The sequence below is a fragment of the Cricetulus griseus genome, chromosome 7, assembly GCF_003668045.3.
Source record: "Cricetulus griseus strain 17A/GY chromosome 7, alternate assembly CriGri-PICRH-1.0, whole genome shotgun sequence".
NCBI classification, from domain to species: Eukaryota; Metazoa; Chordata; class Mammalia; order Rodentia; family Cricetidae; genus Cricetulus; species Cricetulus griseus.
Window position 1 is genome coordinate 121358712 of NC_048600.1, and position 16051 is coordinate 121374762.

The 16051-nt window shown below is 37.0% G+C and overlaps 1 protein-coding gene across 11 annotated transcripts in view; it reads left to right on the forward strand.

Annotated features, from left to right (window-relative positions):
* Cep112 (centrosomal protein 112) overlaps positions 1 to 16051 on the forward strand; it is a 375808-nt gene that overhangs the window by 6798 nt on the left and 352959 nt on the right. For 10 of the 11 annotated variants that reach the window (XM_027425839.2, XM_035447391.1, XM_035447385.1 and 7 more), the window contains exons 2-4: positions 1537 to 1650; positions 5033 to 5223; positions 8198 to 8370. In XM_027425839.2, the coding sequence (XP_027281640.1) occupies positions 1545 to 1650; positions 5033 to 5223; positions 8198 to 8370 (470 nt within the window). In that variant the 5' untranslated portion in view covers positions 1537 to 1544. Of the gene's footprint in view, positions 1 to 1536; positions 1651 to 5032; positions 5224 to 8197; positions 8371 to 14689; positions 14761 to 16051 lie in introns of those variants that run through there. The other variant, XM_035447388.1, reaches the window with a different exon arrangement.

Below are 16051 nucleotides of genomic sequence, written 5' to 3' on the forward strand. Positions count from 1 at the left end.
TTAGCACATAACCTTTTGAAAAGGGCTTCTTTCACTGTAGTTTAGTCATGTTGTTTTGTGTATCAATATTCATTCTTTGTTGCTGAGTGCAATGTTAGTATGTGTGATTATATTACAATTTGTGGGCTGTTTGCAGTGCTGATTTTTTAAAAAGCTGCTCTAAGCACCATGTTTGCACTTTTTGTCTGGATATAGCTTTTACATTTCATTTGGGATTTCTTGGTCATATGGTGAGTGCATGGTTAGCTTTGAAAGACTGCCCTTGTTGTTTCCCATTCTGGCAGGCAACACACCAGAGTTCTGTGTTCTTCCTCCTCACCAGCACTTTGCATGTCTTGGCTTACTTTTGGCTGTCCTCATGTGTTGTTGGCGTATTGCGGTATGGTTTTGGTTTTCATTTCCTTAGTGACTAGTAATGTTGAGCATCTTTTTATGTGCATAATTGCCATTATTTGAATTTTTCTTTGGGGAAGGGATTGATGCTTTAAAATATAATTTTAACTGCCACATAGGAGCTATACATGTTTGGAGGATTCAGTACTGTTTTTTAAAACCATGTATCTAGTCTATAATGACAACAGGGTACAACCATCATTTCAGAATCTTAGGATTCATTTGTTTTCATCATCTCTACTCTCTTTTTTAAAATATGCAATCAATTACTGTCAAAGGGATTGATTTTTGTCATTATGTTTACTAAATGGTTTTTATTCTTATGGCTAAGCAATGAGAATTATTCACATTTTCTTTATTAGTACTATTTTTTCTGTGCTGGAGGTTGAACCAGGGCCTCACAGCACACATCACTGTAGCACAGATCTAATACTTCCCCAGCCACTCATGTGCTATTGATATAAGTTATTTGTAAATGCAGAATTTGCAAGAATTTCCCCCAGTCTCTATTTTTCTCAGTCCCTTAATAGAGTCTTCACAGATCAAAACTTGCAGGGGATTTTTGGGAGTGGGGGTTGGAGAGTGAAGTCCAATGTTGTATATCAGTTTTTTATTTGTAGATAATTCTCTTTTTGCCTTAATAAAGTCATGGAGATCTTTTCCTTTATTTTCATTTCTTACAGTTACATTTAGGTCCACTCTTCATTTGGACTTAATTTTCATGCATAGTATAGCATTATTGTTACAGCATTATTTGTTATAAAAATTGTCATTTCTCTTTGATTATGCCTCTGCTGGAAATCAGGAGTCCATGTTTGCATTGGTCCATTTTGTTCTTTCTCTTCTGTCTTCCTGGTCTGTTTGTTCTCTGGGCAGTACCATAATGTCTTGACTACTATAGCACATCTTAAAATATGGTAATGTCAACCCTCCAGCTTCATGATTTTTCAAAATTGTAGCTGATACTCTGTTTTATCTTCTCATATAAATTTTAGTCAGCTTGCCTATTGGAATTTTATTGAGTCTAGCAGTCAATGAAGGAGGATTGGTATTTAATTGACAAATTTTCTTTCATGTATTTTATCATAGTTTCATAGCTTTCCTCATACAGATACCTGATGCTTAATTTTAATTCTTTCACAGAACCGATTATGGAAATGGAAAGCGAAGAAGAAAAATGGGAGAAGCTGGATGCAGAATTTGATCACTTTGTGGTAGATATGAAGCCCTTTGTTCTAAAATTACCCCACAGGTCAGGTAAGATAGTGTTTGAATTAGACTCTTTCTTGTTTTTGAGATATTCTTGCTATATAGCCCTGGCTGGACTGGTGTTCACTATATAGCCCAGGATAGCCTTCAATATATGGCAATCCACCTGCCTCAGCCTCCCCAGTACTTGGATTATAGGCATGTGCCACCATATGTAGCTGTAATTAGATTCTTAAAATTAAAAAATTATTTAATCAAAACAGTTATATTAGCTATTGTTTTGTTGTTGCAATGACAAAACACCTATAAAATGCATCTTCCAAACTTGTTTTGGCTCATAGTTTGAGGGTTTAGTCCATGATGGTGGGGAAGGCCTAGTGTCTGGAGTTTGAGGCAGCTGGTCACACTGCATCTATAGTCAGGAAACAGCAGTGAATGCTACTTCTCAGTTTCTGTCTGGCTCCTCCAGTCCATGGCATGGTGCTGCCGACATATAGCATGGGTCTCCCCTCTTCAGTTAAATCTTTCTGGCAACACCCTCATAAGCACACCCAGAAATGTGTTTCCATGGTGATTCTGAATCAATATTAAATCAATCAAGATTAAATGTCACACAATGAAGTTGAAATTCCCCTTTTAAAAAATGTCTTAATTCTAATGTTTACCATTGATATAGGATTGCTTACTTTGAGCTGTTCCAGGATAAATAAAAATTTAGTGGCAGTGTCCCCTAAGCTTTGGCAGGATTTTATTGTGATGCCATGTCATATGTATGCCATGAGCTTAAAGCATGAGATCTTACAGAAAGCTTCTCTTTCTTCACTTGGTCTTTTTCTTCCTCCTTTGGAAATGACTTCTAGTTCATGCACCCATTGTTAACCTCTGACTCTTTAAAATCTGATTGACTGATAAGATCAACCATGAATGAGTTTTTGTTGCTTTCATGCTTCTCACTTCTGTCCTATTATTTCTACTTTTGGAATGAGACACTGTTTCAAGATAGAGATGTACAGACATTTTAAGGCATCGGAGGACAGTTGCATAGAATAGAGAGGCTCAGGGAGATCCTCTAAGCTTCAGTGGTTGTATTATTGACTATAGGGGTGATTAGGATTTGGTAGACATTGAGTAGGGTGTGTGGAGTGGGCCCAAGAAGCTCTGGCTTATTTCTTCCAAGTTCTTATTTCCATGAGCTTCTGAGCTCACTTTATATTCTAAGTGAGGGACTGATTTAATACTACAGACTTAAGAAAGGAGCTGCATTGAGGGACCAGAGTGTGACATAGAAATGATGCAGTTTGCTCAGTCATTGTTCCCAAGCCTGCAGCCTGCCCTGGCCTTCACTTGAACTGTCTCCTTATGACTCTTTTCTTACCTTGTTGGTCCTTAGCCCCTCCTTTCTTCCTCTGTCGCTCTTCAGATCTCATGGATCAAGTTCCATTCTTTCACATCCATTGCTGATTCATGATGACTCCTAATAGTATATAATGATACATGTATATCATATCTTCTTCTGATATTCTACCTTTTAAAAATTACTACATATTAATTGCACAAAATAATGGATTTCATTGTGAAATTTTCATACATGTTATGAACATCATATTTATTTTGATCATGGTCATTTCCTTTATTATCCTCTCTTGTCTCTCCTCCTACTTTTGCTTTTCTTTTTTCTCTTCTGTAATAGTGAACCTTCTTATTCCCATGTCTGTTTTTTAATGTCTATATTCTGTGTATGAGAGAAAAATGTGTGGTGTTTGGTTTCCTCAATCTGGTTTGCTTTGCTTAACATGATGAGCTGAAGTTCATTTCCTGTAGATGACATGAATTTGTTCTTATGTCTGAATAAAATCACACTGTGTATACATACCATAGTTTCTTTATTCATTTTCCCATTGATGGAGACCTATGTTGATCCCAGAACTATGATAATCACTACTTTTTTCCTGCTTTTTTTTTTTGTCTTGGATCTGCCAGTTAAGAATTTTTGTATTAGGATTTCCCATTATAAATGTGTCTCAAATCAGACTATTCTCATATTTTGTCTTCTTTTAAAAATAGATTTTAGGTATTTAGAATTGCTTAACTATAACTATACACATTATCTATATGGAACATTCATGACCATCTTTTACTACTTCATAATGAACATGTAAGAACTCATCCCATTTAAGATCTAGAAATTTGTACAGGCTCATCTAGTCTTACAGCTAAAGCTACCTTTGACAGTGGACTTTTCTACCATTTTAAGTAGAGAATTAAGCTCTTTATTAATCTAGTGTACTAATGTGTGTGCATTGAATGTAGATGTCATTTTCCTGGAAGACATGACAATAATATATTTTCAACTACTTGCTCAAGCTTATCAATCCACTTATGTATTTTCTGTTTGTATAATGTACACTGGATATTCATAAAGTTTGTTTGGTGATCATATACTTTTCAGAGCAAAAGTACACTTTTTTAGAAGCCTACATTCTCATGCCTGTTAGTGAGATTACAAAGTGGTAAATCCAGACTTAGTGATTTTTTTTTGGTAGGCAAAACAATAAATGAATATGACCTTTATAAGACAAGAGATTAGTGATTTGTATAATATATATAATCCACAAATTGAGTTAGGCTGATAAAAATATCAGAGTAGTCTTTGTGAGAGTTAAAAATCCTGTGTAACAGCAAGATAATACACTCAATGGGTCATTATATGGGGATTAAATTATATGTGGATTAAATGTTCTGCAATTTAGGTAGAGTTTTTAAAGGGATAATTATTTCATGAAATTATTTACTCAATTATTTTAGAGACAGTAAAAGAAAACCTTAAATCAGCTGCAATCCCTTGGAATTATTGGCTTTAATAGATAAAATGTTTGGATTTAATTTCAGAGGGAAAATCTACTGCTTGATAGTCAGAGAGTGTGTTTTATCTGTCTGTGTTTGTATAGTTAGGAGTTAGGGGCAGCCTTTTCAGTATGTCTAAAGTTAGTTTATTGATGCAAAAATTTTATCTAAAAACATGTTTAATAGTATTCAGAAATTTTATTTTTATTAACTATCAAAGATAGATACTAGGAATTTTATTTTTATGAAATATGTATTCATGTTTGTGTTGCTCAATTGCAACCAGCAAAGTTAGTCTAGATTGGGAGTGTACAGTCTTTTTTTCAGCCCACAACCATTCTTTGTTATAAAGTTTTATTGAAATGTTGCCACATGATTTGCTTGCATATGGTTTATTAATGCTTTCTTGATAAGGTGGTCAGCTTGAGTAGTTACATGAGAAATCACATGGCTTGTGTTACAGTTTGGCTTTTTACAAAAGTTGGCTGATTCCTGTTCTAGATTACACTAGGTACATATATAGGTCTTTATAATTTAATGTCTTGTCATTGACATCAGGTTTCACTTAGCTCTTATGTACTTACAGAACGGCAGAGATGTGCTCTTTGGATCAAAAAGCTGTGTGAGCCCTCAGGATCAGGTGCAGGACTTATGGGTAGGAAGAATCGGAACCTGTATGCAAAGCTGTTACTGCATATGCTTAGGCGAGGAGTACTTGAAGGCCCTTTTACACAACGTCCTGAGCCAGGAACACTAAAAACATTACCATCATATATGGTAGGTACCATTGACCACTGCATAATAGTTTCAGTTCTTAAAAGTGAGTGTGATGTATCATCCCTTTGGGAAGGGAAATAATACTGAGTCATATATGCTAGGTAATATATAAGTTAAAACTTTTCTTTGATGTGGGGGCGTCCTTCTGTGTATATGTTTGTCTTATTGGTTAATGAATAAAACACTGTTGGCCAATAGGGAAGCAAGATAGGCGGGACTGGGAGAGAAGGAGGATTCTGGGAAATGTAGTAGAGGGTCGCCATGTGATCCCAGGAAGAGGATGCATAAATAAGGCCAGCATCCTCGGTAAGATAAGTCCTTATAAAAATATAGAGATTAGTAGTTATGGTTGATAATTAAGACTGAGCTAGCAAATAAGAAATCCTAGTCATTGGCCGGCAGCATTGAAAATAATATAAGACTCTGTGTTATTTGGGGGCCCTAAAGTGGCAGTGGAACTCAGGCGGCTGGCGGAAAGAGTTATCGTTACGTTTCTTCTCACTCATTTCCCCCTACTTTGAATAGAAAACATTCTGTTATATTTTATTCACTTACATTCCCTTATATAAAAAAGAATTTTAAAATTGACCTTAATTACTAATTTTCAAATTTGACTCAATATTTTAAGTGTTTCAGTAAATTCTAGTTTATTAATTCTTTCATGTATATTATTTAATGTATTATCAGTGTAATGGCTTTTAGAGGTTCATGCTAGTCTGTTGATAATAGTAAGTTAGAATTTAAAAGTGGTTTTCTATAGTTGATTTAATTATTGTCAGCTTTGTTACAAGGCAGTTATTTTATGGCTAGTTGATGAATTGTCCCTGTCTTGCTCCTTGTAAACATAAACTTGCCCCTTGGTTTGCATGGGTTATGAGTATGGTATCTAAGTGGACAGCTAACTGTAGTTGCATATATATGTATGCCAGAATTATTACAAAATACAGGATTTCTCTACATTTTAGCAATTTACTAATTGAAATTTAGTGACACAGCATACTGCACACCAGAGGGTAATTGCCTTTGCTAGCGGCAGAACACAAAAACTTTTAGTGCTATTATCCCTTGCAGAAGGAGTACATACATACTGTCAAGATCAGAAGTATTGGGGAAATATGTGACTCTGTGTATTTGATTAGACATTAGAATGAGTACATCAGTCTCCCTCTTATCTGTGAAGCTTTTATCCCCCATCTCCAGGAGATTCCCAAAATAGCAGACAGCATAGAGTTGTTTGTACTATACTGAGACAACTAAGACAGCTACTGACTGTAAGTAGGTAGTCGCCTTAGTCGGGGTTTCTATTGCTGTGACTATAAGCAACTTGGAGAGGAACGAGTTTATTTCTCTGACACTTTCACATCACAGTCCATCGTTGAAGGAAATCAGGGCAGTTACTCAAGGCAGGAACTTGGAAGCAGAACTGAAGCAGAAGCCATGGAGGTATGCTGCTTACTGGATTGCTCCTCATGGCCTGTTCAGCCATCTTTTTTATAGTAGCCAGGTCCACCAGCCTAGGGGTGGTACTGTGCACAGTGAGCTGGCCTCCTACACATCGATCATTAATCAAAAAAGTGCCCTCTAGACTTGCCCATGGGCCAGTCTCAATTGAGCTTCCTTCTTCCAAAATAACTCTACCTTGTATTAAGTTGCCATAGAACTACCCAGCACAACAGTGTATATAGATCTTGTGCGAATACATCTTGCTGAAAATAGTGGAACAGAGTTTATTACAACTTATAATAGCACCTAGTTTAAAACTTATTTGTGGAATTTTCCATTAATATATCAGGCCATGGTTGACTGCAGATAAATCAAACCATGGGAAGAGAAGTAGAGCATGAGTGAGACAAATGTATCTCCTTTAAAAAGAAATCATGCATTTCTGATTTAAGATAAGGGATTCATGTGTGAGTATTTCCTGAAGAGTAGCCCCTTGAAGCCTTTTGTGTATACTTAGGTAATTGTTACAAAATTAGTGTTTTCTCCAGAAACAGTATCATGCACTTGTCTCATTGAAACTAATGGGCTAATGCCACCTCAGTGTCTAAAAATGGAATATTTTATGAAGAACATTAGATATCAGGATATGAATATATTTTGTCACATTTTTTCCACTCACATTCAATTTTATAAAGTTGTAGGGAAGGACTTTATTTCACAAATGATACAAAGAAGGCCTGGTGCTTTGTCTTGACCTCCCATGTCTCTGACTTTGTAGTTCCCACCTCATTGAGAGATTTTTAATTTTAGTTTTAATTTCTGGCATGTTTTAATTGTGGTTACTCCAAATACTGATTATATATATATATATATATATATATATATATATATATATGTGTGTGTGTGTGTGTGTGTGTGTGTGTGCGCACGCGCGCACACACACACTTGCGCGCCTATGTGTGCAGACTAATTGATGGTTACAGGAAGAAATAGAGTAAGACATAATTTAAAAAGTTTTCCATTTAACTATAAAGCACTGGTTCCCAACCTGTGAGGAGTCACAACCTCTTTGACAAAGCATTTACTCCAAAAAACATACATCATGATTCATAATAGTGGCAAAATTACAGTTATAAGGTAGCAGCAAAAATAATTTTATGGTTGGGATCACTATAACATGAGAAACTGTATTAAAGGGTTACAGCATTAGGAAGGTTGAGAACCACTATTATAATACTAATATCACTTCCTTATATAAATAATTATTGCCAGATTTATCTGCCATGTAATCTTGTTGTTCATTAGGTTTCTTGTATAGTAGAACATAACTGAAATGTAAATGTATTAGCCATTCTTATTATTTTAATATTTCATAATTTATTATGTATTCAATGATAAATTTTATATATTGTAATTAACTTAAATTGAATATTTGAAAAGCTTTTGTCAAATTTGAAAGTTGGTGGAAAACTTAAGTGTTTTCTTTATAGTACATTTTATAAGATTGATTTCTCTGGTTTTTAAAAAACAGTCCATCTATTTTGATGAACCAAATCCAGCACAACCAAAAGGTTCAAGTCCAGAGAAGCTACCCGACTGGGTAATGGGTGAACTGGAGACAGGCGAACCTAAATTAAGTGAATCATGGCAGTCCTCTTCTGGGGAAGACAACATGCTGGTGCTGTCAACATGTGACGCCCACAGGTATGCCACGGAGTTTAAATGTCAAGTTCTTAAAACTTAACTCTGCTTTTGCAAGGGGCTCATAGAGTGAAGCTTTTTTCTTTTTAATAATAATGTTTTAGTTTACATTATAGTTTTGCTAATATTGAGGGCTGGCTGTGAATAGATGATAGGTAGGTAAAAATAACAGGCTTAAGAATTTACTACATATTTAAGTAAGATTATGTTACATTTTATGTCATTTTATGAATATCTGTTATCTCTGTCTCTCTCTCTCTCTCTCTCTCTCTCTCTCTCTCTTTCTCTCTCTGTGTGTATTGTTTGGAAAGTGTACATTCAGTAACATAATTATATATTTTCCTTTATGACAATGTTAACAATATTGCCAGTGACTTCAACAAAATGTAACCTGTTTTTCTTTAAATAGTCCTTCAAGCATTTTTTTTTCTGTTTTCATATTGTATCAAAAGTGCAGAAAGAAGGATGTATGTAGAGGGATCAAATAATTAAAGAAGGGAAGTATGGTGATATATTAGTTATGATTTATTAAAGCTTGCCTGAGGATTCAGAAAGCAAAGTCAGCCTCAAGGTATAGAGATCAGGCAGTGGTGATACACACCTTTAATCCCAGCAGCCAGAAACTAGGAAGTGGTGGCCCACACCTTTAATCATATGACTCAGGATTAAAAGGTAGATGGATCTCTGAGTACAAGGCCACCCAGATCTACACAAGATTGATTCAGTCCTAAAGAGATACAGCTCACACAAAGATGATCTCAGCACCTGGGATCACACACCTTTAATCCCAGCACTAGAGGGGTATAAGAGATAGGAGCAAGGTCTTCAGTAGTCAGTATCAGGCATTCATTCTCCAGGCACACTGAAGATAGGAAGACATTGAAGTCTTAGGATTCTCCAGCCACGCTGAGGAGAGGCTTCAGTCTGAGGTTTGGTGGAGCCAGGATCGCCTTTCAGTCTGAGGTAGAGTAAGAGTTGTGCTCAGCTGCTTTGCTTTTCTGATCTTCAACGTGAAGTTTGAACCCCAATATTTGGCTTTAGGTCTTTTATTTATTGTGCAAGAGGGAAGTTTAGAATTTGGCAGCATAATCACTTATCTGTTGCCTGCTTAAGCCCTTGGGATGTGATTTATAACCTGTTTTACATGGGAAAAGTGCACATATGGTTTTGATGCACTAGTCTTTGTGATTTTACATATACTTGTGAAGATTAAAGTGTGCATAAAAGGATTCAGGATAGGAAATACATGACATTAGCAATAGTCTAGGTGAATGGAAATTTTCTTTTTTGGACCACAAGATAAAGTTTGAGAAAAAATAGAGTGGAAATATTCTTCTTATAAAAACCAGATTTTTTAATTTATGTTTATATGTGTGTATCTGTGTTGAATGTATGATGTGTACAGGATTGCCCATGGGATCCAAAAGAGGGAGATGGATCCCCTGGAGCTGGAGTTACAAGCAGTTGTGATCCACCCAACTTGGGTGCTGGGATCCAATCTAGGGTCCCCTGGAAGAGCAGCAAGAACTTTAAACAGCTGAACTACCTCTCCAGCCCCAGGAGAAATAATATTTCTTAATCCTCCAGACACTCTACTGGAAAGTGAAAACATAATAAAATCTACACATCAAAAATAATTTGTCTTTTTTAATTCACTGTATTAGCTACCTTTTATTTTTTCATTGCTGGAACAAAAATATTTGAGAAAAGCAATTTAAGGAGGGAGGGCTTGTTTTAGGTCACAGTTTGAGGGAATAGAGTCCATCATTTCAGGGAAGGCATGGTAACAGGAACTTATGTGCCTGGGCACATTGTGTCTGCAGTCAGGAAGCAGAGAGAGATGAATGCTGGTATCCAGCTGGCTTCCCACTTTCTTCTTTTTTACTCAGCTCAGCACCCTAGCCCATTTGATGTACTGCCCACATTCCAAGCTTCTTTGGAAATTGTGTGTGTGTGTGTGTTTCAAGACAGGATTACTCTGAAACAGTCCTGACTGTCATGGAAATCACTCTGTAGACAAGGTTGGCCTTGAACTCACAGAGATCGCCTCCCTCTGTTTCCCAAGTGCTGGGATTAAAAGTGTGTGTCACCATGCCTGGTGGAAATATTTTTAAAGATATGATCAGAAGTGTATCTCCTGTATGATTTCAAATCTCAACCATCTATCAATGAAAATTAACCATCACCATTATCTATAATCAAATAAATTTTAATGAAAAATAGTTACTCAATTACAAGATATTAGTTATTGATTAAATGATAAGCAATGGGAAAAACTGACTGTCTGATGGTTCTCATCAATCCTATCCATCTTCCAGATCCACAACCTCACAAAAGTCTGACTTCTAAGTCCATTCAGGTGACCCTGTTACTTCTTCCTATAGATCTCCATGTTTCTCTGTTGCACTTATGACATCTGCAAATATTTAATGTCTGACTTTTCTGTAAGATCCCAATTTCATGAAGTAGGGATGGTACTTTTCATATTTACAACTTATTTTCAGTTCCTCGTAGCAGATGCAAGCATGTTAGAAATTTCATTAAGTCATTGTATTCAGTTGAGTTAATGTGTGCTTTAATGAAGATTATTAGTCACTGATACATATTTAATTTACTATATGTAAAGACCTTCTAAGGTAGGTGTATTATGGCAGAGATAATAGTTCAAAAGAATTTTTAAAAATTGAACTTTTAGAGACTGTAGAGGGAAGGATAGGCTTTATAAAATGGTGGAGGAAACATGGCTGTACACTATAGAGGTGGCTGTACACACTGTGAGGCATGACACTGAAGGAGCTGGCAAGGACAAGCCTAAAGGTATTTCTGTTCAGGTTGGTGACACACGGCTGGTGGTCAGTCAGGGTCATAAAGCCTTCTCAGGGTATTTCATACTCCTTTAATAATTATGGCTTGATTTGTTTTAAAAATTAAATTTTGTTTGAGCTTTAATCCACATGTGTACTACTTAACAGATATTTGTCATTTTACATTCATGGAGACATTGAAAAGGTAAAACTAACATTTATTTTAGCTGAAGTTACAGAGATTGATTTGAAGGCCAACTCCACATGTGGTCAGCTCACCATGGCACTGAGTAGCCCACCAAAGCCAGCTTTCACTCTTCTGTCTCTGAGTGGTCCATACTGTGCTAACGAAGAAGTTGGTATCTGTTAATGTTGACCTACTACATCTAATAACTTCTGTAAGAATTGTTTTAAAAAGTTTAAGAGGCTTATAATATTTGACACATGTATGTTTTTATAGTGAATAATTTATTGTTACTTAGAACTGAAGTTTAATGCTGCCTCATAAATTTTACAGCCACTTCAACTTGTCCTTTGAAAAACCTCTTTAATCTTAAAAGATTTTCCCCCTTAGTGTTTCTTTTTTGATCACTTTATAAAACCCTGCTTTACTTAGACCTTTTTGTATGTGAAGCATTTCTAATGGCATTTTAGATGATGCTGTTTGTGCCCTAGCCTTTTTATATTATTAAAGATGCGGAGTCCTTTTGAAGGCTTTTGTTGGGATCCCTATTCAGGGGAGATGACACCTTCCCTTTACCTTTGTTCCTTTGTAGGCTGGAAACAGCCTCGCTTCATTCTCCCTGGAAGTATTATGAGGCCATATTCTAGCCCTTATTATCATGCTTCCTTTTTGTCCCCCAAATATGCATCATGCATTAGTGTACTTAGCATTTTATACCAAAAACTCCAGTGCCAGTAACTGCTGAGATTCTTTGCTTTCTTTTTGCATATCCCTTGGTTTACATTCACACTATTACCCATGTTTTCTTTTAGAAGACCCACTGATCCAAATTTCGTTACTATTTCAATTAAAATTCTACCATTACATTTTTGTGTTTAGTATCTGGCTTTTTTCTTGACAAAGAAACATTGTAGTTGTATTTGACTTTAGTTGGTTATGACTTTATAAAACCTTTCTAAGGAGATCATAGCCATCAAGGACTGATAATCATCTTGTTTTTATGATCGGTTGTCTTTCAGGTAGCCCCCGGAACCCAATTTCTGATATTCCTTCCATAATTTCCTCCCCATGAAAAAGGGCAGGGCCTGTGACTTGTCTCTAACCAATAGGGTATGGCAGTGGTGAGCTCACTCCTGTGATAGCGTTGTGTTGCATTCAGCACATCTTACTCTAGGTCTTGCTGCCACGCCCTTTGTTGACTTTGAGGAAGTAGTTTCCATGATTCATGTGGGCACAGGGAACTAGATGTTGATCATGGGGGAAGGAAGTGGACCTGTCTATAGTTGAGGATATGAAAACACAGATCATCAAATCACGTTGTAGTCTTACTGAGTAGCAAGCCAAGGACCTAGCTCAGCTGTGCTTAGACTTCCATAGAACTATGGGAACATATGTGCATATTATTTAAAACTCCTCAGTTACTGATGGCGTTATGTAACCAAACATGATGAATGCTGACTTTTTCTTAATGTAGAAAACTTAATAGTTGCCGAAGCCTCAGTGTAGAGGGTGCAAAATGAAGGGTCAAGATTTTGTATGTTCTTTATTTCCTTCTTTCCTTATGAGTGGTAATCACATCAACAATTTGGTATATATTATTCATTAATAGGTACCTAACATCTATGCCCATGTGAATAAGAAATTATGAAATGTATATGTACCGCTTTATAACTCATTTTTTTTTACTTATTCTCAAAACCATTGCCATGTACATTTTTAAAAATACACTTTTAAAAACTGTCTCTACTGTCTTCCATTCTTTGTTATTATTGTAAAGAATGCTTTGGTTCACACACTAATGCCTAGATCATTGTGTATCTTATATTAAATATACCAGGGATTTGTTTTAATCAAGTATGATAAGATGATGGGGAGACAACTACCTTTTAATGAACAGATGTCATTCAGATACTAAGAGGAAGTGCCATATCCTGCAGGGTCACATGGGGAAGCCCATGTTTTGCTCAGGAGGCAGAGGAGCAAAGGGGAACAAGGTGAAAGCACCCCTTAAAAACTGTAATGGTGGGAAGTGGTTAGGTGGGGACCTACTAGTAGGTGTGAAAAGGAAAGCATGGATCTTAGAGTAGTGGTTGGGAGTTTAAATATGATTTCCATGAGATAATATGGAGGTAAACAACTTTGCCCAGGGCTTAAAGATACCAGCCTATCAGTTATAGTATCAAGAATAGACTTACACACTTGTATGTTTTAGACTATGTGTGGATTCCTAGGAGGTGAATTGCTCTATTGGTGGGGTCATTAGTTTATGTAATAGCTTGTACAATAGTATAAATAGTGTATTTGGGCTATCTTGGGAAAATATGTAAAAAGGTGTAGTGAATTATATTTGTATATAGAAGTGTTTTAAAGAGGTGATGTGTGTGTGTGTGTGTGTGTGTGTGTGTGTGTGTGTGTGTGTGCGCGCGCATGCGCACATGCGTGCGAGAGAGTGTGTGTATAAAATTACTAGGTATCACCTTTAGTGAGTGGCACTTGCCTGAAGTATAGAGATAATAGCATTCTTTTTTTGTATACATGTTTGTTATATTTAGAAACCGCACATTTTTATTTCTGTAGGTACAGTCAAATTGCCTTCTAAAATACCAAACTTTTATTAAGATGTTTGGACACAGACAATTTTAATATTAGTGCTAGAATTAATAAATTTAACTATGTAACAAACATGCCTGTAGCTGTAGCAAGTCTGTACGTAGATTTAAACATAAGGAGAATTTCCTTATGCGTAAACATTGCAAATTTTGTGAATTCCACTTGTTTTCTAGTTTGTTAGAGCAAGAAAGTCAATTGAGGGCATTTGTGCCGTTTGTTCTAAGTTACCTGGTCTGATCCTTCTGTAAGCCTGGGAGGTTGACAGCATTGCTCCATTGTATTTGTGGAGGTGGTAGCAGCCTCAGCAGGCTCACATGGCATTCCCAGCAGTGTGTCTGGTACTGGAATGCAGGTTCCTGGATTGTTTCTAGGATACTCCTAAGCTTTAGGTAGCTTAGGCAGAAAATATGGAAATTTCATTTTTTCCTTAAAATTTCAATGTTTATGTAATGTTATGTGTATGGGTTGTTTTGCATGCATGCATATCTATGCACACACTGCATGCAGTGCCCATGGAGGCCAGACAAGGGTGTCGGGTCCCCTGTGACTATAGTTATAGGTGGTTAAGAGCCACCACCTAAGTTCTGAGACTGAATCAGAGGCCTCTAGAAGAACAGTCAGTGTCTTGACTACTGAGCCATCTCTCCAGCCCTTTTGTCTGCTTTTGGCTCTGTGCCACCACAGAAATCTGGGCAGTTATTTCTTTGTCCTTTGTTGTTTCCAGGCTGAGCTGAAATGAGGAGGTTTGCTGTGTTCAAATCCTACTTCTGATACTTGGCAACCATCTGTCCTCAGGCGAGTTCCTTACTTTCCGTCATTTTGTAAAATGGGCTGTATGGAACTCCATGTCGGGACAAAGTGAAACAACAATGCATGTGGAGCCCTCAGCACAGGTCTTACTGAGTATCAGCTGTGCCACTGCCATTATCATAGGCGTGGTGGCCGCTATTGTCACGGTTCACATGGAGACTCACTTGTCTTTGTTTGACTGTTTTGCACTGATGAAATCCTCCCAAAGGATTGTCTCAAATCCACTAGCTGTTAACTGTTTTTGGCTTCTAGAAATCATCTTGTATTCTTTAAAACAAAAAGTACATGAGTACTCCAGTGGGAAGGTTCCATTTGTAATTACACACCAGCAAAAGAAGTTCCTGTGGTGGTTGTTACTATTGTTTGTTTCTGAGACAAGAACTCAAGTATCCCGCACTGGCCTCGAACTTGCCAAGTAGCTGAGAATGAGTTTGAGCTTTGGACCTTTCTGCTTCTGCCTCTTGGAGTTTCAGATGGGTGCTTATGGGTTTATGTGGTCTCTGGGATCAAACCCAGGGCCTCATGCAGGCTAGGCAAACACTCTAACTTCTGGTCTGCATCCCCAGTCCCCCAAACTGGGGGAAATATTTAAAAGGTTATTTGTAGTCATGTTTAGTCAACGGAATTAGTAAGTCTGACTTTCCAGGATACACAGAGCACAGTACATGGCTCATTGTGCTGTACAGCCATTTGCAGTTGCACAGTAATCTGTAGAAAGGACTTCATGTCATTTTTGTTTTCTTTCCATGCTCTTTCCCAAAGACAGAGCATAAAGCTAACAGATTTCATTCTTACAATTCTGTGGAAGAGGTTTTGAAGCCTTTTATGTTGTTGTTTTTTGTTTTTTTGAGACAGGGTTTCTCTGTGTAGCTTTTGAGCCTATCTTGGTACTCGCTCTGGAGATCAGGCTGGCCTGGAACTCACAGAGATCTGCCTGCTTCTGCCTCCCGAGTGCTGGGATGAAAGGTGTGCGCCACCAACACCCAGATTGAAGCCTTTTAAAAAAGAGTTTTATTGTTGGGCAGTGGTGATGCATGCCTTTATCCCAGCACTTGGAGGGAGAGGCAGGCAGATCTCTGTGAGGAGGCCAGCCTGGTGTACAAATCGAGTTCTAGGACAGCCAGAGCTGTTACACAGAGAAACCCTGACTCAAAAAAACCAAAAACCAAAAAAAAGAGTATTATTATTTCTATAATTTTACAGTGAGATAGGATGTTATATGATAACATCGTATTTGTCTCCAAGGTGAAGTTGAATTCTGGCATAGACAAATATG